We start from the raw sequence: 25,129 nt of genomic DNA, 5'->3' as shown, positions 1-25,129 counted from the left end.
CCCTTTCGATTCCCTGCTCAATGCCGATATACAAAGAATACGAGAACATAGAAAATTCTGTGTCCTAAATTCCTTTTTTTCTCGTTCGAGATACGAGATAGCTATAGATTCAACAAATTTTCTCGCTAATGTAATTATTCGAAGGAAATACGAATCGAAATATATATCGTACGAGCGTAATATTTGTTTATTTAAAAATTCGATTCGATCGAGATCAAAGATTCTCCTATAAAACGAATTTTTCGTGAAAAGGAAGAAAAAGGAAGAAAGAAAAAAAATTGAACGTCGAAATATACAGAATGGATATTATCGATTAATATTTTCGAATTGGTAATATTACTCGACGATAAAAGAAACGGTAAAAGAAAGGAAAAGTAGATATTTTTCTCGTTTTCTCGATAATATTACGCGTAATTATTTTTTTCAAAAATAATAACGGTTCCGCACGGTCGAGAAAGACAGACATCGCTGAATGCAAAACACATCATCCCTTGCGGGGATCGAACCCGCGACCTTTGGATTAGAAGTCCAACGCGCTATCCTCTGCGCCAAAGGGACTTTATGCTCGGTATTCGTTTAGACAAAATCTCATGAGTACGATTCGTCTTTACGCATCTCTGTAATTCGTATTAACGAGACTCGAGATTATAATTATTTGTATTCTAAATAAATCGATGCTAATTTTTTCGATCGATTAATCGAACGTTTTTCGTTCTTCGTCCATTACTCGATCCATTTGTCAAAACGTAAGGGAGAATAGAATATTTAATATCGGGAACGATGATCGACGCACGATTTTTGAAAGATTTTTCCAAAAAAAAAAAAAAAGATTCGAATACGGTTCAAAATTTTCTATTCTTCCATTTAAAACAAAATTACTTCGCGCACGATTTCGCGAGAACAAAGAACAATAATGTACATCGAATTGTACACGATTGATGCCCTAAATCCGTTCGTTCGATTCCTTTGTTCGGGCTTTAGAACAAAGGGACGGCAATTGGACAATTCGATTTTGCGGAATAGGAATTTTTAGACGGGAGAATATTCTTTGGAATACTCGAAGGGAGGGGGGAAGGAGGGAAGAAAAATTTGGGAAACGTCGGAGGTCGACAAGTGGCTCCGCGCGGTGTGATTTCTCGACACTTGGTTCCACCACCACCCTACGAACCCTGGCTAGCCCCTAGCGAGTGGAAAGCGCCTACGAAGCGGCAACCCCTCGTCGTTCAGTGGTACCGCTTCCCTCGTAGCAGGCGTTACGCGCGCGCGTACCTTTGCATTCCGTCCGAGAATTTTCACCGTACACTTTTCTATCTTCCCTGCAAAAAAAAAACTCCAATCTTTCACGATCCCCCCTCGAATTTCGTCCCCTCGTTCTCTCGCCACCGCATCTCCGATCCTTCCATTTCTCTCCTTCCGTTTCTCTCTCTCTCTCTCTCTCAATCGTTCGCCCCAACCGTCCGCTTTCTCCTCTCGATCCGTCAACGTTTCGTCCGTTTTTCGTCCTCCTCCTCCCCCCTCCCCTCCCCTCCCCCTCCTCTCTCCCCGATTCGCGGCTATTTTATCGTTCCACACGCCGTTGTCGCCGACGCGAATCGACCCGTTTCCTTCGTGAAAAATGAGAGATGCTCGCGAGCCGAGTTGATCGCGTCCACGCACCGCATCGCTCTCCCCGAATCCGTCACGGGGATCGTTGGTGCAATGCGTTTTATCGGATCGTCGAACGATATCCATGCCCACTCGTTCCCGTCTACAACCGATAGATCGTTCCTTCTTCCTCGAAAAAAAGGTTATCCTCTCCCTCCTCCCGTTGGGATTTCTTTTTTGTCCGAGAAGGGGCGAGATCTTCTTCGTACGTACGTACGAAACGAATGGATGGATGGATCGAAGAGGAAATAAGGCGGTTCGATCTTTTCATCCGAGTTTCGCTTCGCATGTATCCTCGAATATATATATATATATATATATATTTTCCCGTGCGAATTCGCGGGGGATTCGAAAGGAAAATTGGGGAAACGGACGTTCTATGTTCGTTTGCCGCGCCAACTGTTCGCAGTAACTTTATCGTAACTTGGATCGTTAGATTCTACCATTCCCAATTGTTGCTGCTCCCTCGTCGCGAATTTCGTCCCAATTATCGCGACAAAGAGGTGTTCATCGAAATTTCCTATTATTCCAGCCCCTTCTTCGACCCCTAAAATTCGATCGTTCGAACGGATTCCTCGTCGACGAGATACGGTTTCTTACGGCGAATAGGGGAATTGTGGAGCGCAACGCGACGCAACGCAACCGCGTCGGAAAAAATCTCGTCGAGTAATCGAAACTTTTACTTCCCTCGTTCCTTGGATTTTTTTACCACAAATATTTGACGAGAAGAGGTATATATCTTCGTTACATCCATGGTAAGTTTTCTTGCGATAATTGTAAAGAAATTCTTCCCTCCTTTCTTCTTTTAATGAAAAATGTTTCGTAACGAAGATCGAACGGACGTATAATAAAAAAATTATATTTCGCGTTCTTTTTCCATTACGAATTATTCTACTATATCTTAGAGGAACTTTCCATCGTTTCCATAATAATGATAAAGTTATTTTCGTCGGATTGATAATGAAAACTGTAACGCGAAAGTAGAAAGTTTTTCGATAAAAGTTTATTTATCTATTCGTATATTTATTTCAAGGAATATACATAATACGTTGTATATCTCGATTTATACGTCATCTTGTCAAAAGATATACATTATGATACGTTTATGATTGCGCGTTCTTTTTATTAAAAAAAAAATTAAGAAAAAAAAAAGAAAAAGAAAAAAAAACGATTATTTTGCAAAATAAAATTGGAATAGTTTAACGAATAGTTTATTTATTAAAAAAAAAAAAAGAAAAATAAAAAATGTCCGCTTTTAGTTGATGCAGTTATTAAACTTGTATAACGATTAGTAGGAAAGCGTGACGATGGTAATTTGAATAGTTCATGCGGACAAAGTAAATTAATTTGTTCGATACATCGGTTCGATTCGCGTCGATATTTAAATTAACTCGAAAATACTCTCCGCGTTATTTTGATGCGACAAAAAATTATTATAAAAAAAAAAAAAAANAAAAAAAAAAAAAAAAAAAAAAGAAACAAAAAAAGATTCCTAAAGAAAGAAGATTTTATCGGATTATCGAAAAAATATTTTTTCTTTGTTTTTAGTTATCGCTTTCATTTACTTTTTAAACGAACGAATATTCGATTCACTTTTTTCACGGATAATTGGCGAATGAACGTTCGCGACGCACACGAGTCGTGCGTCGTATAACGGGCCTATATTTCGTTTACGCTTCTCCGTTTCGATTTCGGTCAACCGCATCCGATACAAATTTCTTCTCTCTCTCTCTCTCTCTCTCTCTCTCTATCTCTCTCTTCATCATGAAACGAAATTCGAAATCGATATATCGAAGAAACTCACTATTCCGTCCCTATTACGCGGATATAAATATAATCCGTAGCGTACGTACGATAGGTCGAGCACGTGAGACCTTGCGCTCTATTCAAAGGGGAATCTTCTCGGCTGTACGCGCGTAAGTGGCTTTCGAGAGACGAACGTTCTTTTTCAAATCTATCGCGTTAATTTGATCGATAAATCTCGATATTCGACGATGTATACAAACGATATTTCTTCGTCTCGAGTTTGCGATGCGATGCATCGGGGAAGGTAGGAAAATTGGAAGACGGGAAGGGAGAAATCGTACATAACCTCGTTTCAACGTTTGCTCGGATGGTAATCCGGCGTAGAGACAATCGGCCTAGTTGTCGTCGCGTGGGACACGCGTTGTCCGACGCGTAATCGGCGAGAGGGGAGGGGTTTGGCATCGAAGCCGTGCACTCTCGATACACATGTAAGCGCGCGTGTCGTAGGCAGCAGTGCGGCAGCATTAGCGGCCGCTTATTTCCCTTTACCTCGATCGATATTATCGACCGTTCGAACGAGCGGCAATCCGTGTCATGGAAACGCGTTTGCAAATTCCTTCATCCTTCTTGCTTCCTTCCTTCCTTCCTCCTTCCTCTTCAATTATTAATAGCCGTGCAATCGTTTCTGGAACATCGCCTCTACATCGCGCCATTTTCCGGCTTGGCCCGATCGATACCGAGATACCCTCCGTGTCCACCAAAATTTTTCTTTCTTCTCTTCCCGAATATCGAGCTTATCCGACTGGAAACAAAAGCTAAATATACGATATAAACCGTTTTCGAGGGAAACGGTTTACCTTGCGTGGATCGTATACCCTCGTTCCTTTTGCCACCCGACCGGAATTCGTTAACTAGATTTTTTCCTTCTTTTTCGCGAAAAGTTTCCGATATCTCATTTTCTTTCCTTCCGCGTCTTCTCCCCTTCAAAGACTATATCCGTGGATAAAGGGAGGGAGGGAAAAAATCGAAATCCCGAAGGGAGACGTCTCTCGTTATTTCTTATCTTCCGATTATATTTTATTTTCTTTCTGAAATCGATTAGAACGATTTTCGTTTCGAATTTCGAAAGGGATTTTAAAATTCGATATAAAATTTTTATAATTCTTCTGTCGGAAGATTTTAATTTCGTAAAGAAAACAAGAGAGACAGAGAATAAATTTAATCCAATTCGTAATCTTTTTTTAGAGCGAGAAAAGATCGAAAAAAAGATGATAATCACGTTACACGATGATATTCTTAATCAATGGTGAAAATCTATATCGTTTCGTCGTTTATCGAGCTTTACCATAATTAATTCAATCCCTGTCGGCTAACGGTGGTGTTAAATTTAGATAGAGCTACAGTCGTTTATGCGACTAGTCGAGTTACGGTCAATTATGCTAATATTATTGCACACATCAGCATAATTGCGTTAAACGAGATAAAGCCGTACGAAACGTTGAAGAATCGAAACGGAGCGGGATCTCCGTTAATTCTACATTCTCGATAATCGTTCTACGTATCGTTTTACATATCGATCGATACTTTTTCTTATGCTTTCCTTTTTCTTTCATCTATTTTCACGAAACGTGTCTCGTGAAAATTTCATTCTCACGTTCGAAGAATAAACACCACTTTAGAGATATTCCCAACCCAAGAAAAGAATACCGAAACGACGCTCGACTCAAAAAAAAGAAGTGGAAAGAATCGTGCCGATAGTTCTCTTGAAATTTTCCTACAACTATCAACGCGTTCTTTTTTCTCCCTTCTCGATTTTAAACGACGATTTATAACGTCGTTCATTTTCATTGTTGTTTAACGCGACAAAAATATAATTTGAATTGAATCTAGTAATTTTCCCTAGATTTAGTTACTTCTCATATTATATTCCCTAGGTTAAAAGCTTCCATTACCATTCTCCCGCATATCTAGTGCGGGGAAGTGGTTTTCCCCGCAGCAGAAATAGCGCTTTCTTCTTCTTCTTCTTCTTTTTCTTCTTCTTCTTCTCCGTCGAATGAAAAAAGCGCGCATAAAGGGGGAAGGTGGGGGAAGGTGGGCCGCCGGTAAACGCGCGTCACGCCACGTCTAATTCCTTCTACGATGCAACAATCCTGCGCGAGATATTATCCGCGTATTTCGTTCGTATTTCGTATACACGCGGCGATCTCGTATATCGGTCGTGGCACGAGTGGTGAGTGGTGCGAGTAACGTATGGTGAAGTGCGCGAAACATCTATATATACATCTGTACACCGTTCGAGACGAGAATACGTTGGTTGGTCAAAAATTAATCTTTCAACGGGACGACGAAACGAGGCTTTCCTACCGTGTGTATCGCGGATAAGTGGCGGCGCGTGCCATCTCCTTGACGACTGAAAATTTCGAGGCTCGGCCGGTACACAGTGTGGTGCCGAAATTTCGCGAATGATTCTCGATTTTTTTCTGAAATTTAAAACGCGTTATTCCATTTCTACGAATATCGATTAACGTACTTGCCTAGTACTAATCTCGATCTATTCTGTTTATCCGGTGGAATTTAGCCGAGAGCATGGTCCGCGATGAAACGACTCGTATCCCGAGTTTTCGTGACTGTGGCTATTCAGTCGTGGTCGTGCTAGTCGTTGGATGAAAGCGAAAGTCGACCGTTTACTAGTAGTCTCGCCTGGCTTTATCAAGAAAAAAGAAAGAAAGAAAGAAAGAAAGAAAACAGAAACGGAAATTTCAACAGAAATATATCCTGGATTTAACTTGGCTTAGAAAGTGAAGTCGGAACGGTTTCAAGCCGACCGGAAAACATCCTGTTTTTACTTTCGACGAGGATGCATTCTCTTCGTCTTACTTTTCCTTTCTGTTCCTTTTTTTTCATCATCATCAACGACGAGAAAATTCACCGATTTTTAGCGTCTTTATCGTGGAAATTAACGCGTTAAAGATTTCAGCCTTGAACTTTTTCCGTTCCCGTTTCCGGTAATAGTGGCTAATCGCGAAATATAAAAAACGACACACGATCGTTGGCCGAGATGAGGGACACGATAGGAAAAAAAAGGAAAGGACTATATTATAAATTATTCCCTTTGTGTACGGTTACTTTATTTGGAACGGATTTCTTATACCATCTGTGACCACCGTTATCCGTGTCGATCGATTTCGAATGCATCGAATATCAAGGTAAAAATTCACCTATTTTCAATCTTTGTTTCCCGAAAGATTAATTGTCTCGTTATCGAGTTGCCGCCATATTTTCATAAGAATATATAGAGACAGGTCTAGTAGCGGAAAAATGTTGTCCAGTGAATAAAAGAGAAAGGTGTGGAAATATGTAGAAATTTGTTCGACGAGGTCCATCTAAGATAAATGTCGAAAGCGTAATCAATCGAGATTGTAACGCATCCATAAAATTCCTCTTCGATTTATGAACCGTGAAAGAAAGCGTCGTTCCCTGAATATGGACACGTTGGAACGTTATAATAAAATAACGAAATTTGGCGAATCGATTATGATCATTCCGATTAATTTTGGAAATAATAAACTCTAGAAATGGGAATCTGGATATAAAAAGTATCGTACGTTACGTAAATTTAAATCTTACAAAGTTAAATCGAGTCGAGTCTGTCATGGGTATGTCGTTGTTGTCCAACTAATGGTTGAAACGAAGATGCCAAATTTCTTTTTTATTAATTCATCTCGTAAAATCCATCAACCGATTTTTATCTTTTTCAAAATCTTGATAGTAATCTTGACATTGACGAGTTGTCTGTTTTCTTTCAGTGACCGGTGACTACTTATTTAAGTTCCCTTTGCACACGTGTACACGTCCTCAAGTTTGAAATATTATACACGCTTATACACTCAATTAACGAGTAACGGTTTCGATGATTTTTCGTTTTAAAAACAATTAAAATGTAACGAGAGTTTTAAAGGTTTTTTATATCACGATTGATACACAGTTATACGAAATATTTAACGGGCGATGTTTTAATAATAGCTGAATCTCTCAATAATTGAATTTCTCAGATCGCAAAGATAGAATGAAATGGAAGTTACCGCAATGCGGAGAATCCGTAACTGTTTTCGTCGTTCACAGCATGTGAACATCTATCCTCGTGCGAACAAATTTCCTTCGATTCTTTTATTTAAGAATTTTATTATGCTTGCTTACACGCTTCGTTTACCGTTTGTTCGAAAATTAAAAATACCGTATTTCAGAGTAAATAAAATATTCTCCGATTAAATATCTTCATTTACGAATGTACGAATAATATATTCTTACGAGATAATTATTAATTGATTAATCGTATTATCGTTGTAAAAGATTCTCGTTTATATTCCATGAATATAAAATAATCGTTTATATCAAATTAAATTAGATAAAAAAAGATCGTATATTTTTCGAGACGCACAAGAATAATCGCGAAAGAAGGATTGGGATCGATTGTCGATTAAAGATAATCTCGATGGCGCGTTTACTTTCAATAACAATGATATTTTTACGTTTCCATACGTAGTTAATTTCACAGATGACTCACGACCCGCAAGGTTCATTGACGTGGACCATCTCGAATTGGAAAGCTATTTTTATAAATCGAAATTTGTTTCGGGTCCGATATATTTTCCATTCCACGTTTTATTAATTCCGAGATAAATCATTTCGAGATTTCCGAAATAACATTTCGTTCCATTTCTTTATCCTTTGCAAACGATATTTCACATAGATTTGTCGTGAATGATTTTAAAACAAACAAATTTCATCGATTCATCTATTCTTAACGAGTGAAATCGATTGGAACGAATTTAATGTTAAAAAATTTGGGACGAACGTTGAACGAAGCGAAAGACAAAAGATCAAAAGAAAGAAGGGAAGAATCGCGGTTGAGAATATGTAGCAATGGTTCGCGACCGCTTATTAATAAATGCGAATACGGCCGATCAAATGTTTGGGAAACTTGGTTACGAGAACGATAAACGAGGAAAGTTGCGGGTACTCGGTGCAAGTTCTAGAGACTGCGTATAAAGGCGTGCCAATATAAACCGCAAGCTTCATTTGTTGCTCGAACGTTTGCGGCTGGCTGGCTGGTTGGCTGGCTGGCAGGCAAGCAAGCTAACACCGACCAGTTCACTCGCAGTATTTTCGTTGCCACCGACCGGTGTTGTGTGCCGCACCGAACAATCCGGAAAGGTCACCACCTACTTACCGCTCTCGTATTATAACTCTCTTTATTTACCGTCTATATCGTTTTCTTTTTTTTTACGCGTCAATAACCGTTGATAGGAGAAAAAAAAATTCCATTCAACTCGGTTCACCTTGATTCCCTTTTTCCGTGATTTCGACGTCGCGAAAAAAAAGAAAAAAAGAAAATTTAATTATATCATCGGATCCAAATGATGCGATAATGCACAAAGTTCCATCGATTATGTTGTAGATCACGATTCGAATGAATTTTGGTCGACGCGTTACCCTGTCGACGGAGAGATGCAAGTATGTTTCGTCTGCAAGTTCTTGAGAGAAGTGGCCCCGCAATAACGGTATCGTTTCGTTCGAATTTATTATTTTCGTATTATTTCCATATATATATATATTATATGAAATTTATCGTACACGAATTTTATTCTTCCTCATTTTTTTTCAATATAAAAAAAAAAGATTTTTCGTAGAAAAGATTAAAAAAGTATATATATATCGATATGTTTTTGAATAGAGTAATAAATGGATTCGTATGTTTCTTCCTCTTTCTAGTCATTAACATTACGTGCATGCGTATATTTTTTTGTAGTGAGTGTGGTGTGGAATGAAAGAAAAAGAATGCAGCACGGTAGAGGAGGCTAGATGAGCACCAATTTTCAGAGAGGTGCATCGTACGCGAAACGTCCAGCGATTGTAGGAAAAAAACAAGACGGCGCATCTCTGAAAGGAAAGAAAAGCGATAAACACGTGTGCGAAAGAATACGCGGTCCATACCTGGTCCGCCATTTTGGCGGCATGGTCCTTTGGGCCACTATACTATTCCTACAAGGAGCTGGTTTCGTAGGTAAGTTTATATTTTAATTTACTTGACACTTTGTTATATTTTATTCCTATATTTCTCACGTAATTGACGTTTCATAGATTGAATTTCCTCGTTACTTTCTCTATTTTCTCTCTTTGTCTCTCTTTATTTTTATTATTATTATTAACCAGCAACGACAAAAAATTCGTTTCGTTCGGAAACGAATTTATAATCGTCGATAAATTGCTCGATCGATAAAAATTTACGATTTACGATTCTCGCGATTCTCGTGTTACAGTGCGACGTAAATTCATCGGCGTGCATATCTTATAACTAGACTGCGGATTTTTACGTAGCTATGTCACTGTTGCTATGTAACACGCGCTAAACATATGCTGAATCGTATAATACTTTATCGCGACAATAAACCATTACGCTCGGGCAAAGTCACGAATGAAAGTTGGAAACTTTTCGTGCGAAAAGCGTGATTATCAAAGAAAAGGAAAAATTTTATCGCGAAATTTTCGTTTTATGTTCGATGTATCTCGATCGAGATGCAAGGATTCGAAATATTCGAAATAACGTTTAAAACGTTATTGCGCAGAGATTGCGAACAAGGTTCGAGTCTCGAGCTTTAAGGATAAGTCGACGAGGCGCAAAGATAATAAACGATTAAAAATTATCCTTTTCTTTACGCGACGATATCTCGGAAACCAAAAGTCGTATCGAGATAAATGAAAAACCGTTTTAAAGGGCAAGATTCCGCGCTTCTAACGATCCCTCGTTCGTCAGCCAAAAGTCATTATCATTATCGAAGTTATAACGATTTTAAAATTTTCCTAACTTTATACAGGATTTAATCTGATTTTAAGGTAAATTCCTCTACTCTCCTCGATCGATAAGTCAATTTTCGATCGATCGGTTCGGATTATTCGGAATTGGATTAATTATTAAATTGGATTAATTTTTGAACTAGTTACTAGACGAGAATAATCGCGTGGTTCGTATAAAAACGGTGTACTTAATCGGAAAAATCCGCACTCTATTTGTAACGTTTGCGTAAACCTTGTAAACTTCTTTCGATGCGGGTGAAAAAATATTATAGAGCGAGGATCGAGGTCAAGATGGCCGGTTTACGACACCGCTGCGACCGATTCAACGGTGAGAAAATATATACGTGTTCGACAAAGAGATTGGTCTACTGGCCAGTGTTACGTCGATATTACCACACGTGCATCCCAGTTTTTATCCGATTTTACCGATTGGGATCTCTCTATCGCTGTTTTCTCAATATTCTCTAACTTTTTTAACTCTTCAACGAAATTAATCAACTGGATTTGTTTATCGTATCGCGTCGACCTAGCTTCTTACTTTAATCCTTAATTTTTTTTACTCACAAATACGCGTTTCCTTTGTGCAGGCTCGGTAACAGGTATTCCTGGTGTTCCGGAAAATATAACGGTGATGTTCCTGAATCCAACCTCCGTGCGCGTATCTTGGAGCACCAGTCAGGTCGAACAAGTTGAAAAATACGACGTCACGTACAAGCCAACGGATGCCAGGTGCGTTCTGGAGATTTCGATGTTCCACTTTTAACTTTTTTCCTTTCTTTCTTTTCTTTCCACGTACGTATCTAACAAAATCATCTATCCACTTAAATCGACACGTTCTCACATAGTACATCCATCATATAGTTTGAATTCGCAAGTAAGAAAACGAATATAACGGATTTAAAATTGTAGTTTCGAATCATCTTTGTTCAAACTTTTTATACCGCTTATTACCGTTAATTCATAACTTATAGCTAGTTGAGAAAGAATTGTTGACAAACTGTTGTCGCCACTTTTCTTATTATCCCATTAATTTGCATCATCGTGTTTTTTTTATCGTATCGACGTTTTCCTATTGAATCCAAACACGATTATATATATATATCCGTGTATATAATCCATCGTTAAAGAAATCGCGTATGATAGAAAATTATTTCACGGTCTATTCTACTCTATCGTATTCCAGACCAAGATCGCACGTCCTGGTTACGATTTCTGGAAATTATCTGAAATCCAATCACGCTTCCACCCTCGTTTATTTTACGTTTTAGATACGCCTATTATTCATTTCACAGCGGCGTTATAATTCTAAACGTTTCGACGTTTCCACGACATCGCATCCATCGATTGCCGTGAGAAAAAGAAGCTCGCACACAAATACAGTGCAGTACAGTAATATAGTAATTTTTTTTTATAATTCCAGTTAGTACGGAGTATTGTCGCAGAATTTTTTTTTTTTTTTTTTATACACGATTTTTACACGCGTAGCGCGATGAAAAATGATTTCACAATGTATCTCGCAATATCTCAAAGACGAATTCATTTATCAATTGGTATCAGTCTTTCGATGTGAAATTGTTTGGAAAAGGACTCGATATTAATTGATGCTTTTACTTCTACTGCGGCACAGGAAATACAACGACAGGTACATACCTATTTTAACGGTGTTCCTCGAGAATTGCGAGCATTGAAACGTAACGTCTTTTTTTTTTCTTCTACCAATTTATTCGACTACAATATAACAAAATTTTCGTTATTTCGCGGTTTATATCCTATCCTGGTCGAAAGTACTTGGAATATAATATTTTGTTACGAGTTCAAAAAAGATATAATTATTAAAAATTAATTCGTAATTTTGCTACTAGAATAAAAATGTACGTTATGAAAGTATGGAAAAGAACAGAGTGGAGAAAATATTGCGTTAAAAGAAATTTAAAACCGTGGTCTGTCTCTCTCTCTCGAGAAAGAGAAAAAAGAGGGAGACCGAGCACGTTATCTTATACGTTTTAAGAAGCTTCGAAAAAACTTACGAAAAAGAAGTTTGCTCGTTATCTTTAATGATCTTAAGAAAAATATCTCCCCATAGATTCAATTCGCTTCGTGTACATTTTTCGTTAAAGATAACTCGTGTCGAGAAAGTTTAACCGTTCGAAAATATATTTTTCCTAACTTTTTAAGATTTCAAAAATTAACGGTATAAATTTATTTACAAAGGAAGGCGTTGAATGACTGGAGCGTAATAAAGTATTTGTAACGCGGCTCGAAAATCGCATTACGGTAAATAATTATCGAATTAACAAGAATTGATTAACTCATCGTAGAAAATTTTATCGAGAGAGCGTTCGAACGAATGAAAGAAAAAAAGATGGTAATTTCTTATCTTCTTCTCCATCCATAATATCGTTTCACGATAATTAAATTTTTAAATTAATACATAAAAATCGGAAATGAGAAAAAGACAGAAATCTCTCGGGACGAGAAAACCTTGGATGAAACGTTGTACGATCGCTACGATAATTTGCTCGCAATTCTTTGGAGGGGAGGGGGGGACGTAGTTAATTAAAAAAAAGAAAAGAAAATCGATACGCGTTTTAGAAGATATGGCGATACGATAGGATAGAGAGAGAGAAAAAAAAAGTAGAAGAAGATAGATACAGGAACGAAAACACAACAGCAAGGTGGTTAGTTACAGGGTGGTGGCGGTGGTCGCGGGAAATAGCGAGGCGGTCACGTTGAGCGGTCTGAGGGCTGACACGCAATACCAACTCGTCGTCACTGCCGTCAGAGGTGGGAAAAAATTTCGAAGTCGGCCGATCGTCTTCCGCACGCTTGGTAAGTTGCGACCCCGTTTTCTTCACTCTCGTTTCGCCGCTTCTCCTTCCATATCCGAACCATCTATCTATCTATCGAGCGTTAACCCTCGATTGTTTAGAGCCGCCGCGAACATCCCCGCAACAGGATGCAGCGGTGACCGGTGGCCCTCTTCCACCCCCTCCGCCTTCTTCTCAACAGCCGCAAGCTTACATACAGGTAGAGGATTGCCTCGAAGGATCTCTTCCTCGCCCTTTGGAATACGTTCGGGCGAACGTATTCTCTTTCTTCTTCTTCTTCTTTTTTTTTTTTTTCTTTTTCTTTTTCCCTTTTTCTCTTTTTTTTCTTCTAGGTCCGTGGCGTGGAAGTGGGCATAGTCGTGTTGGTGTTGATCTTTTGGGCGGGCGCGATAGCGTTGTTCTTCAATCGTTGGGGCAAGATACGTATGTTGTTGCCGTATCAGCCCGATTACAAGGAACAATTGAAAGTTCCCGGGACCGGGGTGTGCGCAGCGGCGAACGCCGCGTACACGCAACATCCCACTCAACACACCTGTTCTCAGGTAACGCATAATTGTACCCTTTCGTCTTTCCCCTCCATTTTATCTTTTTATCGCCTTTCGTTTTATCGTTTCGATTATGATAACAATAATAATGATAATAATAATAATAATAATAATTTTCGATACGATGTTCGCGACTCGATGTATCGGAAATAGTCGCGAGATTACTTTTCCAGGAGAAGAAAAACAGCCGATCGATTGTTTCTTTCCGATTGTTCTCCGCGTAAAAAAAGCAACTGTCACGATATCTCTGTCACGAATTTCTGGCTTATTATTCGATCAAATTATTCGCTCGAAGTGAAAGTGATATCATCTGAAAATATCATCTGGAATTTTCGAAAATTTAAATAAATGTGGATAAAAGTTAGAAGAGAGGAAAAAATCGTTGAATTATAATCGAACACGGGATTACAAATTTATAGATATTTCTGCCGTGTTTTTAAATTATCGAAGGGAGGGAGGGAGAGGGGCATACGCGTGATTTCCACGAAACGAAATATATAGAAAAAAAATTATACTAAATTTACGGGTTGTATCATCGTTTGACATTTCATGAAAGTTAAATTAATAATAAACGTCACGCGAGGTATTCTCCCGAGCCTGATGCGATGCAGCCTACGTACGACGCAACGTTATTACGATTTCACACCGCCAACTTTGCGCGATTCGATTTACTCGTAATCCTTCGATCGAAATCGCGCGATCCATTTTTTTTTTTCTCGAATCTTTTTCAATCGCCTCCAAAATCCAAACGATTTATAATTTCGATCGAGAGACGTAACGTTCGTAATAAANTCTCTCTCTCTCTCTCTCTCTCTCTCTCTCTCTCTCTCTCTCTCTCTCTTTCAATATTTAATTTTAATTTTCGAGCAATTTTTCTGAAATAATAAATAAACGAGAAGGGATAATTGGGAATAAAATATTCCCGAAAATAAAATAAAATGATAAAATAATAAAATAAAATAAAATAAAATATTATTTTCGTATTAAGTTTATCGTAAATCAAAATTGGCGAAATCTTTGCCTCTCTCTCTCTCTCTCTCTCTCTCTCTCTCTCTCTCTCTCTCTCTCTCTCTCTCTCTCTCTCTCTTTCAATATTTAATTTTAATTTTCGAGCAATTTTTCTGAAATAATAAATAAACGAGAAGGGATAATTGGGAATAAAATATTCCCGAATAAAATATTATTTTCGTAGTAAGTTTATCATAAATCAAAATTGGTGAAATCTTTGCCTCTCTCTCTCTCTCTCTCTGTCTCTCAACATTTAATTTTAATTTTCGAGCAATTTTTCTGAAATAAACAAAAAGGTATAATCGATAAAATATTCGAACGCGTTATTTTGGATCGAGGAAATGTAAATCGTAAAATACGTATTCGGCATTGGATGAAAGATATCGATTCGATCAGATTCCGGTGGAGTTTAATTGGGCGACACTCGGAAGGATTGTCACCGAAGGCTATACGTATATCAAAAAGACGTATATCGAATCGAGCTATATATATTCGCTCGAACGGTGCCCCATTTGTCCACGTCTAAAACTTTCATTTCGGGGAAGGATGCGATCTCGTAAATTTTCCATGCATATATACATACGTACATTCGCGTTTCATTCACGATTTTTGCCAATGATTTGTAAATATCGAAAACTCGAGATCGCTTTCCTCCTCGATCGATTAATTAAAATCACGTGATATACAAAAAATACCTACTTCATTATTTTAACTTAACGATCGGAAAATGAAAAATGGACAAAAATCGAACGTGATCGTAAATCGACGAGAGAAACCGTTTCGAACGGAAAATTGAAAAATTCTTATCGATCGTCGTATCGATAGATTTTGACGGAATTGACGCCAATTTCCGCTATCGGGTCCAACGATCATTGATGGAAATTTAGGTCGGTGAAATTCGTGGAAATTCGGATGGACGAGATGTGATCGATCTCGACACAGAGAATAATACTTGGAAGGAGAGAATAGGAAAATTGGCAGAGCGAATTTAAAACGAAACATAATCCACTTAAGATTCCTCACTTTTTCGCGATAACAATCCGAAATTCGAACTTGCTTTTATTTTTTTCTCGAGAATTGAAAATTTCGGATTTTTATCGGCGCGATATAAAAGCAGATATATAGACATCCACATTGAAATCGGTGCACGTGTTCTAATGGAATCGATCTGTTTGTGCCTCTGCCAACCGTCTGGTCGTGTCCGTTGCGTCCGACTTAACGAATAATCGAAAAATGACGGGCCACCGAACGTATCGCCCGCATAAAATCTCGAAGGTAATGACCACATTGTCGGATATGGTGATGCAGTGTGGGGGCGGGGGCTGTTGCGTGTTGGAGCAGTGCTTTCAGTACCCGAGGAGAGCTCGAGAGCCCCGGGACTGCGGCTGCCAATTCGCTCTACTCCACAGGGCCGACATCGCGTGACCATCGGTACTTGCTAACAATCTCTATTTCTACTATTGCCTCTTCTTCTTCTTCCTCTTCTTCTACCACCACCACCACTATTATTACCGTTACATCCTCTTTCCACTTCTCCCTCGTCTTGTTCCTCGTCTTCTTCGCTCCGTATTCAGCCGTTTCTCTCTCGTTCTATTCCCTCCAATACTGTCGCGATGTGTGCCTTTCGTATTTCTGCTTTTACGATGTGTGCGCCTCTTCTTCATTCCGCCCGACTGAGTCCACTTTTCGCGGTTTTCCTCGTGAACGCGAGGATACAACGATGACCGAGTTCTCCGATTAATCGATCGAGTGTCGATTAAGAAATCGACCGACCGAGGTAAAAATCTCGCGATTCGGGCGACCGCACAGCGATAGGATTTCGTACGTATCGAAATTCTTTAACTCGATGTAATTCGAATTTTCGATCGAATATTTTTTTCTCGTACGAGCGAGTATGACGAGATTGATACGTTGAGAGATGTATAAGGAATGAGCGCAAACCAAGAATCAGGGGAGAGGGGTTAATCAGCGAAATTTTTTAGGCTTGCCAACTTTCATCGAGTGTTCGTTTATAAGGGAAGAGATAAATTCAAAGGGATTGGGCGAATTTCGTTTAATTCGAATTGAAGTGAACGGTCGATATTCGAGAAAAATCGAGATATCGTTCCGTGTTTCGATGTTAAAGATAATCTCGATATAATTGAATTAAATAATCAGGTAAGTGGAGAAGAAGAAAAAAAGTAATGGTCGAAAGAATAGTTGCAGGACCTCGATATAATTTCTTATAAAGTTTTATTACTCATAAAAGTTTGTGTTTTGCGGTCAGCTTTCGAATATTATTTCGCGTGCAGTACACGTACAGTAGAAACGCTTTGAATCAAACGCTTTTCTTTTTGCGATGCATGCGATTCGTAACCGCTAAACGCTACTTTCGTTATCTTTTATATAGACGATTTCTTTCTTTGCCAGTGCACGTATATTTTTCATATCCGAAATTCTAAATTCTCTTCGACGGTTTTTCGTTTCGACTCTTCTCGTGAAAAATGATTCTGAACATATACATAACCGTATAGAATCGCGGCGATTTCGAAGGGAACGGCTTGTATAATAATTTACACGATACGTATCTCGTACATCGTCCAATATACGAAAAATTTGCATGCTTTGAAGTTGGCAAGCCGAAATATTATTTTTCCGATATTTTTCCATTACCGGATATGAAGCTTTTAAAAAAAATTATTTTCGATTAAAACGCGATGGTATTCTCGTAAAAAAAAAAAAAAAAAAAAAAGAATAGAAATAAAATTGACGAACGCAGAAAGAAAGAGAATCTTTTTCTTTAACTCGAAAATTAAAAGTTTATCGCGAATGTTATTTTACTTACGTTTCCGTGAATTTTCATCTTCATTTCCTTTCTCCGGTTTCCTCTCTTCGTACGTATAAATTATCTCGTATAAATACATTTCCGACTCTTGAAGATGTTCTTTTTTTTCTTCTTCTTTTTCTTTCTATTCATCGTGCGCGTTCGTAAAAATATCGTTTCGACGCGAGAAACTATGATATAACGAGATATAGAATCAATTTTTACGATACAGGGAAAAATTTTCTTTCTCGTTTTCCAAACAGTGCATGAATTTCTCACCGCGATTCAATCTTTCAAAGAAATCGCTCGCAATTTTATTCTTCCGCGATTATTGTGAACGATTCGAATAAACGGGTTATCGAACTTTTTTTCTTTCTTTCTTTCTTTCTAGAATTTTGGAAACTATTACTCTTTTCAATTGGTTAACTGGAAGAAAATATTCGCAGGATAATTTAGAGGAGCGTTGCGTCGAATCTTCCTAAAATTCTGACCTAAAATTCCAACGCGACGTGAAATATTTCGACAAAACGGGCGTGTGCCAACCGTGTATGTAGGTTGTGCATATACAGAGAAGAGGGGGGAAAAAGGTTCTCGCTTTCAACTCGGTTCACGTTCGCTGCTCTCAACCTTGATTTGCGCTCGTCAACGATCGTTTGATACAAAACGTCCCTTCCCCTCTTTCCGTCCTTTTCCATTCCCCTTTAAAAATTTCGTTATTAAAAAAAAAAAAAACTTCCAAAACATCTCCCCTTTATTTCCGAATATTCCTTCGATCGATCGATCGATCGATCGATACGTGTCAATTTCGTATGTGTTATCACGTTTATTACGTTTCGAGTAAAAAAAAAAGAGATAATCTTCGAATCGAAATAACGCGAGAAAAAAAGAAAAAAAGATTTTTGGAAAGTGGGAACAGTCGGTATATAAAGGATATATAGAAAGGAACGACGAAGTGGAGAAACGTCCACTCGGCACGAAAACCACGCTTCACTTGTTTCGATTCGACAAGTAGCATCACCTTTTAACGCTTATAACATCACACCGATAATATCATTTCCGAACTTTCCAACTATTTATCTCACCGATTCTCTCTCGCTCGGTTATTATTATTCGAGCCGAGTTTCTTTTTCTTTTCTCTTTCTTTTCCTCTCGTCTTTTCGTATCGACGAACTACGATCGAACGACGAGAAAAAGTTTCGTCATCTATGTACCCCTCGCGTTGATGTCATCCGTGATACGATATCACGATATATTATTATTATTATATTTTGATAAAAGATGTTATCAAGTAGCGTTCCGTTCCGTTACGAGGAAGGAGAATCAAGAGGGAGGAGAATCACGGTGGAAAAGGTCCGTATCCGTGTTGGTAATGGGACGTTTATAGAAAGAACATGGGAAGAACGATGGCTCCGCTAAATATATCTTGTCTCAAAGTTTTACCGGGGTAATAGCTTCGTGACCCAAATCTTGGCGAGAATCCCTCTGGTGGAGATCGGGGTACATAGACGTATGCATGTATTCGACTTCGATCGAATAAAATACGTGATTAAATTAAGAAGCAAAGACGCGAACCAACCGGTCGGCAAAACTGATCCGATCGTACCGTCCGAGACTAGAAGAGAGCAGGTAAATATTTTTCTCTCTATTTGTTCCTCTTCTATATCGGCGTACACGATATTTGGACGCATTCATTGAATCATAAAAAAAAATAAAAAATAAAAAAGTAAAAAACATAAAAAAATATAAAAAATAATATAAAAAATTAAAAAGCATAAAAAACGAAAGAAACAGAGCAATTATCTCTCTCTCTCTCTCTCTCTCTCGAATCTCCTTCGATTCGTATCGTTCGCGTTTGATAACAAATTATACAAAGTATCTCGAAACACCCAAATCCTTTCTTTCTTTCTTTCTCCTTTCAATTTTAATCGCGTATAAATAAAACGAAACACTCATTCATCGATCTCGTTTATGAGAAATTATTAGAAACTTTATCATTCATTCGTATTATTCTTATAGCACGAAATAATAAGCAGATACGAGCAGCTTTAAAAAGTTTTAATAATGCCAATAATTGTAAGTTTGTCATTTTGAAAAAAAAGTTTAATTTAATTGGATATTATTTCTTCACTCTCTTTCATTCTTTTTCTATTTCTCTTTCTCTCTCTTTCTGTTGCCATTGATCACTCTTTTGTAAATAATATACATTTTTGATCCGCTTGGAATTACGAGTAATCTGTGTGCGATGCTTCGATTCGTTTCACGGCTCATCGTGCACACAAGTCGTCGAATGACGAGCACTTACGCACGTTTAGCAAACCGATTCTTCTGCACAGGTATATCACACGATATGTATGTGTTGTATGATTCGAACGAATCGACGTTGAAAAAAAAAAAAGGAAAAAGAAAAGAAAAGAAAACACATGCACAAGAGCGAACGAGTTTTGACACAGCTTTTACACAGTGACGCGATACGATATGTCACGTGATCACCGGGAAAAAAACGCTTGCCCATTTGAGAACGCTTGTTTGTTTACTTACTACACTCCTTCGAGCAAAAATTAGGTAGATTTATATTATACTAACTTAAATTCAGAGAATGAAATCGATTCGAAAAGCATGATAAAAATATTTTCTACCGATTACTCGGATGAAATTACGCGTATTGAACGTACTTTTCTATTTTTCTATCCTACTCGAAATAAAATTATTCGATAATTATATATCGAATATATATTATATACGTATATATATATATAAATTTTTATCAAATCTTTTAGTTTATTATTATTTTTGCGAGGACGATCGAGATATGTATCCGCGTCGATTTCATTTCGGTTAAATATCGATTTTCGAATTTAGAAAAAGAATGAAAAAAAATATTTTCATCCGAGGATACACGTGCAAGTATAGTAGGTAGACAAACGATGGGAAATGATCGGATATGCGTGCATCGTAATTTAACGCGTAATTGCAAATCGTTTACGATCATTCGTTTATACGTATATAAAAGAGAAGAAGATCAAAGTGGAATGAAATATAAGGAATGATCTCGTTATACGAGGTAAAAGAGACACGAAAAACCTTAAGGAACAGGTATCCGGGGATTAAGAAATTAGGTTTAAAGGGTTTCGATGCGTCGAAAAATCGTTGATATTCTCTTATTATTTTCTTCACTCTGGTACCCGCTAAAAATAGTATATCTTTCGTGTATATATACAAGAGATTTGCATGCTTAACAATTGTAGGAAAAATAATAGAAAATTATTTCTCGTAAATCGCGGAATACGTGATTCGACGTAAATACGACGGACAACTTGTTTATTTATTTACAAAGAAACGTCGGAAGATATGTCGCGAAAACGTACGAATACACAGGGTTAAATTTTTAACGATCGAATTAGCATACGATACGGTCGATCATCATTCGAGTCGTGTGTATAAGAAGAAGGATCGCGACACGAGAATACTTATTCTTAGCGGGTAGATAGATTCTTTGTCCTCCTTGTCTGCCTTCTGTCGGTCGATCACGCTTGAAAAAAAAAAAATCACAACAATTGAAAATGCAATTTGGATCTTGGTGGGGATATCGGGGATGAAAGGGCGAAGGATGATTAATCAAAGATGGCGTTGTTCCGCAGCATCTGCACTGGTCGAGCCATCACGTGGACTCGTTGGACAGCGGAGGCGGTTTCGGATGGGCAAGAACCTCGAGGCCGCGGGTGAACAGCGCCATCGACGTGGCCGGCTTCCTATCCCAGGTATTCGATCCGAGGCTGACCAACCGTTCCAACCGTTCGCAGTCGCGGCGAGGGGAGGAGGAGGCGACGAGGGATCGTGGAGAAATTTCAAATTCCGAGAATCCGCGAAAGAAAAGATTTCCATCGAACGTTTCCATCTCGCTCGATGATCGATGAAAGAATCGATCGAGTCTCCACATCTCCCCTCTCCTCTCCTCCCCTCCGACCGCTCTTCCCGATCGATCGAGATCTCGAATCGTTTAAAACGAAGATGGAGATATTCTCGATGTTCGGGCGATATTCGGGCGTCTGCTCGATGGGAGGCGAGTTACATATTGAAATATGTAACGAGAGCGCGAAAGAGAGCGGTGTACAAAATAGATAGACACGTCAGAAACGTTAAAGTTCAAGGTAGTCGGAGGTGAGGTGTAGTTCACGGGTTGATCGATAAGCCCCTTTCGTTTCGCTCGTACCGAACCGAACGTACGTGGTTCGAATTCGTCCTTTCCCCCTCCCTCGTCGCATGGACCGCCATCGCGATAATCGCCACGCGTTTTTTGTCTCCCCCCCATTTTTTTTATAACGAATTTTTTGCACGCGGTATACACACTCGTCAGATCCGTATTCGCGATAAATACATCTATTCCCTAATAAATTTCGACTCTCTGTCTCTTTCGTTACATTTTTCTTCGAGTATCGAGCGCCAGCCAGTTTTGCCGGCGAGAAAAGGAAGAGAAGGAACAGCGTTCTGTTTGAAATGAAGTGACGGTTTGTAAATAATGCGAGAGAGAGCGTGACTTTACCGACTGTGCCCGCAATGCGGTTTTTTTCGCATGGGATTTTCGCAGGAATTTTTAAGACGGCACGGTTCCACGTCGAAATTGTGCCGGAAGGTTCGCAGCGCGGATAATTTACCATTAGCGTCCTCGAATCGACAAGATCAACGAAACTCGAAGGAGGATGGGATCGACGGGGACAAAGAGTCGTTCCTGAGATCGACCCAGGAGGAGAAATCCGAGGATTTGGAATCGAAGAGGCACAGTAGCTTGGAGAGTTGTCCCAAGGACAATCCGGACATCTCGTTGCTCGATCCTAATCATCAACAACAATCTTCCAGGTAATTCTCGTTCGCGAACGGAATGGAATGGAAAGGGAAAAGATGTTCCTCTCGAACGAATCCGGGATCCGTTCTTTCTAATCACGATCAAGGAGATTAAGATTATTTTTACGTTTTACAATAGCTTCAGTGTGGAAAACGAAAGGATCGAGAAATCGTTCTTATCTTTCTCGAAAGATAAGGAAGATAGATTTTGTTTTTTTTTTTTTTTTGTAAATAAGAATTTTCGCAAGTTGAATTACGCGTCAAAGTTTATTTATTTATTTATTTATTTATTCCATCGAGTGAAACTTTTAAAGGAAACGTTCAAGTTGAAAATTCACGGGGAAAATTTCTCTTTCTACTCTCTTAATATCCGTTCCAAAGTTAATTAGATATCGGATAATTGATAGTAAGTTAACTTTGAGAAGATTTTTTTCGCCGCTCTTTTAAATCTCTTTTAAGTTATCCAAGATTATCGAAACGATCGATATAACGAGCTTGTAATTAAGAACAACTTGCGAAGCTTGCGAAAAACTCGTGGAATTTTCCTCCTTTTTTTCCTCTCGTCTCAAAAATTTCTTCCATTCGCATCGCGCCTCTGATCTAAATCTTTCGCTATTCGTACGTGACGGATATAACATCGTTATACTCGAGTCCCTTTCCTTTCCATGGAAAAAAACGTGCGTTAGATCTCGCGAATTTTCGCCAAAGGGAATAAAACACGAACGTGTCGCTTCTCGAATAAAACCTTGCATTCGACGGAGTGCGAATACTACGAATTCCCCGACAAGAAGCGAATAGATCCATCGTTATCCATGCGTTCCACTTTTCTTGAACGAATCGATCTTCTCGTTAACCTTTTTTTTCTTTTTTTTTTTTTTTTTTTTTTTTNTTTTTTTTTTTTTTTTTTTTTTTTTTTTCTAATTTACGTAAGCGTATTAAATCCAAAGAACGACACACGGTTACGTGCAACTGTTCGACGATTACGTAAAACGTTGCGATCTTACTTACGCAATATTCTTTTCGCGATCGATACGTATATAATAACGATAAGGACAACGTTGCAACGTAAAAGGGCAATGTAAAAAGGAACCGTTTTTCGTTATCGACGTTACGTTATCATTTTTATGATACTTCTCGATCGGAAGAATGAAGAAGAATTTTCAGGCGCGAACGTTTACAGGGATTCGCCGGTCACGTGTTCCTCGTCGTTGGTCGGCCGACGTTTCGGTGGATGGAGAGCAGGCGGAAGTCACGAGTACGTTCGATGCCCCGTGCGGCAACCCGCTTCCATGGACGAGAGGTAAGAGAAATCCTTCTCCTTCGCCGCGTCTCCTTCCAGAATCCCCCTTCGAATTATTGTTTCGAAAAAAAGAAAGAAGATACGATATATCCGATTGTATCGTTTTATATACGTCGAGATGTATCGGGATCGATCGTGGAGACGTGGACGACGGAGGAAGGTGGGGGGGAGGGGGAGGGGTCTCCTCGAGATGGGGATGACAGGAGGGATAAAATTGGCAGGTATTGTCGGCGATCCGGGGACACGGATGCTCGGCCGGCTCGCTATCACCATTACCATCGAAGGGGGGGGATCGAACGACACTCGAAGAGCTGCGACTACGCGACGAAGCGTACGCCCGAATCGAGCATCGAGGTTCAACACTTCGGCCTGCCCATACTGAGCGTGAGCGAGCCCAGCCCGCCGGACGAGAACGACCGCGTCGACGATTATTTGTAGGACTTGCTTGCCGAGGACTTCCTCAAGGAGCTCCTCGTATGACCCTACCGCTCGTCCCTCCTACCCTAATCTCGCCCAAAATTTGTCCAAAATTCCAACTTTGCGAAAGTCGGATAAATAAGGAAGGAAGAGAACTCGAAGGGGGCAGAGTTGCGAGCGTTATGCGATCGATATCTCGAACTCGTGCGAGAAGAAAGCCCTCGAGAAAGAAAATCGAGTGTATCGATTCCAGACGATCGTATCCAACGTCAATTTCGATATATTCTTTCCCCCTCCCTCGAAGCGTTCCGATTCGTTGATTCGCCGGTGACAGATCGATATTCGTTTCCAAGATATCGCGTAATAGATGTTTCGTGTGACATTATTCGGCACGATACGGCGTACACTCTTTTTACTACTTTCCTTTTCGTATTTCCTTGTTCTCTCTGAATCCATTTTTCCCACGTTTCGACCGCTCCTCTTCCTCGTGTTGTCGACCAGCCATCTTTCGAAAAGAAAATAAAGATACGGATATGCTTGAAAATTTCATTCGCTCGATTTAATTTTTCACAATTAATAGGAGAGGAAGGAAAAATCGAATATATATATATATATATATATATATATTGCAAGCGTGACGAAGCGTTTCACATATCAGACGATAATCGTATAATACGATCGTGACAAAAACGATCTAAATTCCGATAGATATTTCAATCTCTTGTTTTCTCCCTTTTCATTGTTACGAAAAAGAATCGATTGATATCCTATTAGAAGGGTATTGGCCGTTATCGTTCGATTTTAAACAATGAGGTGTATATAGAGAAAATAAAGGAGTGAAATAATTTTAAATAATTTTTATCCGCGTTATCGAGATGTATGAATTTTTGAACGATCGATTTTAAGAGCTTTCAAAATTTTACTTACGATCTTATATATATAAATATAGAGAATGAATTACGTTTCCTCTTTTCAAGAATTTTGCTTTCATCGTCGAAAGTTTGAAATTTTACGATGCGATAATCGTCGCTTGCGATTAGTAAAAAATATGTGCGACAGAGTTCAATTACGCTTACTTGTTTTCACTCGAATCCTTGTATCGCCGCGCATCTCGAATATCGATGAGAGCTTATCGATTAGATCG

At 38.9% G+C, this 25,129-nt stretch overlaps 1 protein-coding gene and 1 non-coding gene across 7 annotated transcripts; one reads left to right on the top strand and one right to left on the bottom strand.

Annotated features, from left to right (window-relative positions):
* Positions 1–485: 485 nt before the first annotated feature.
* Trnar-ucu lies at positions 486–558 on the bottom strand. The gene has a single exon. It is a non-coding gene; the product is annotated as a tRNA-Arg (tRNA).
* A 778-nt stretch (positions 559–1,336) lies between these two features.
* On the top strand, positions 1,337–24,925 carry LOC122718247. Of its 6 annotated transcripts, none has more exons than XM_043943165.1 (12): positions 1,337–2,399; positions 8,849–8,951; positions 9,200–9,454; positions 10,833–10,974; positions 11,873–11,887; positions 12,929–13,074; positions 13,175–13,272; positions 13,406–13,615; positions 21,068–21,187; positions 22,015–22,283; positions 23,449–23,568; positions 23,790–24,925. In XM_043943165.1, exons 3-12 carry the CDS (start codon positions 9,253–9,255, stop codon positions 24,004–24,006), a joined length of 1,539 nt encoding a protein of 512 aa, XP_043799100.1. In that variant the 5' UTR covers positions 1,337–2,399; positions 8,849–8,951; positions 9,200–9,252; the 3' UTR covers positions 24,007–24,925. The 6 variants fall into 6 exon arrangements, with proteins under 6 accessions (XP_043799100.1, XP_043799517.1, XP_043799432.1 ...); XM_043943249.1 differs by lacking the exon at positions 1,337–2,399 and adding an exon at positions 5,744–6,596; XM_043943416.1 differs by lacking the exon at positions 1,337–2,399 and adding an exon at positions 8,520–8,604.
* Positions 24,926–25,129: the final 204 nt, after the last annotated feature.

Source organism: Apis laboriosa, unplaced genomic scaffold (assembly GCF_014066325.1).
Source record: "Apis laboriosa isolate Shangri-la unplaced genomic scaffold, ASM1406632v1 scaffold105_cov147, whole genome shotgun sequence".
Classification (NCBI taxonomy): Eukaryota; Metazoa; Arthropoda; class Insecta; order Hymenoptera; family Apidae; genus Apis; species Apis laboriosa.
This window is presented reverse-complemented; position numbering and strand designations above follow the sequence as displayed.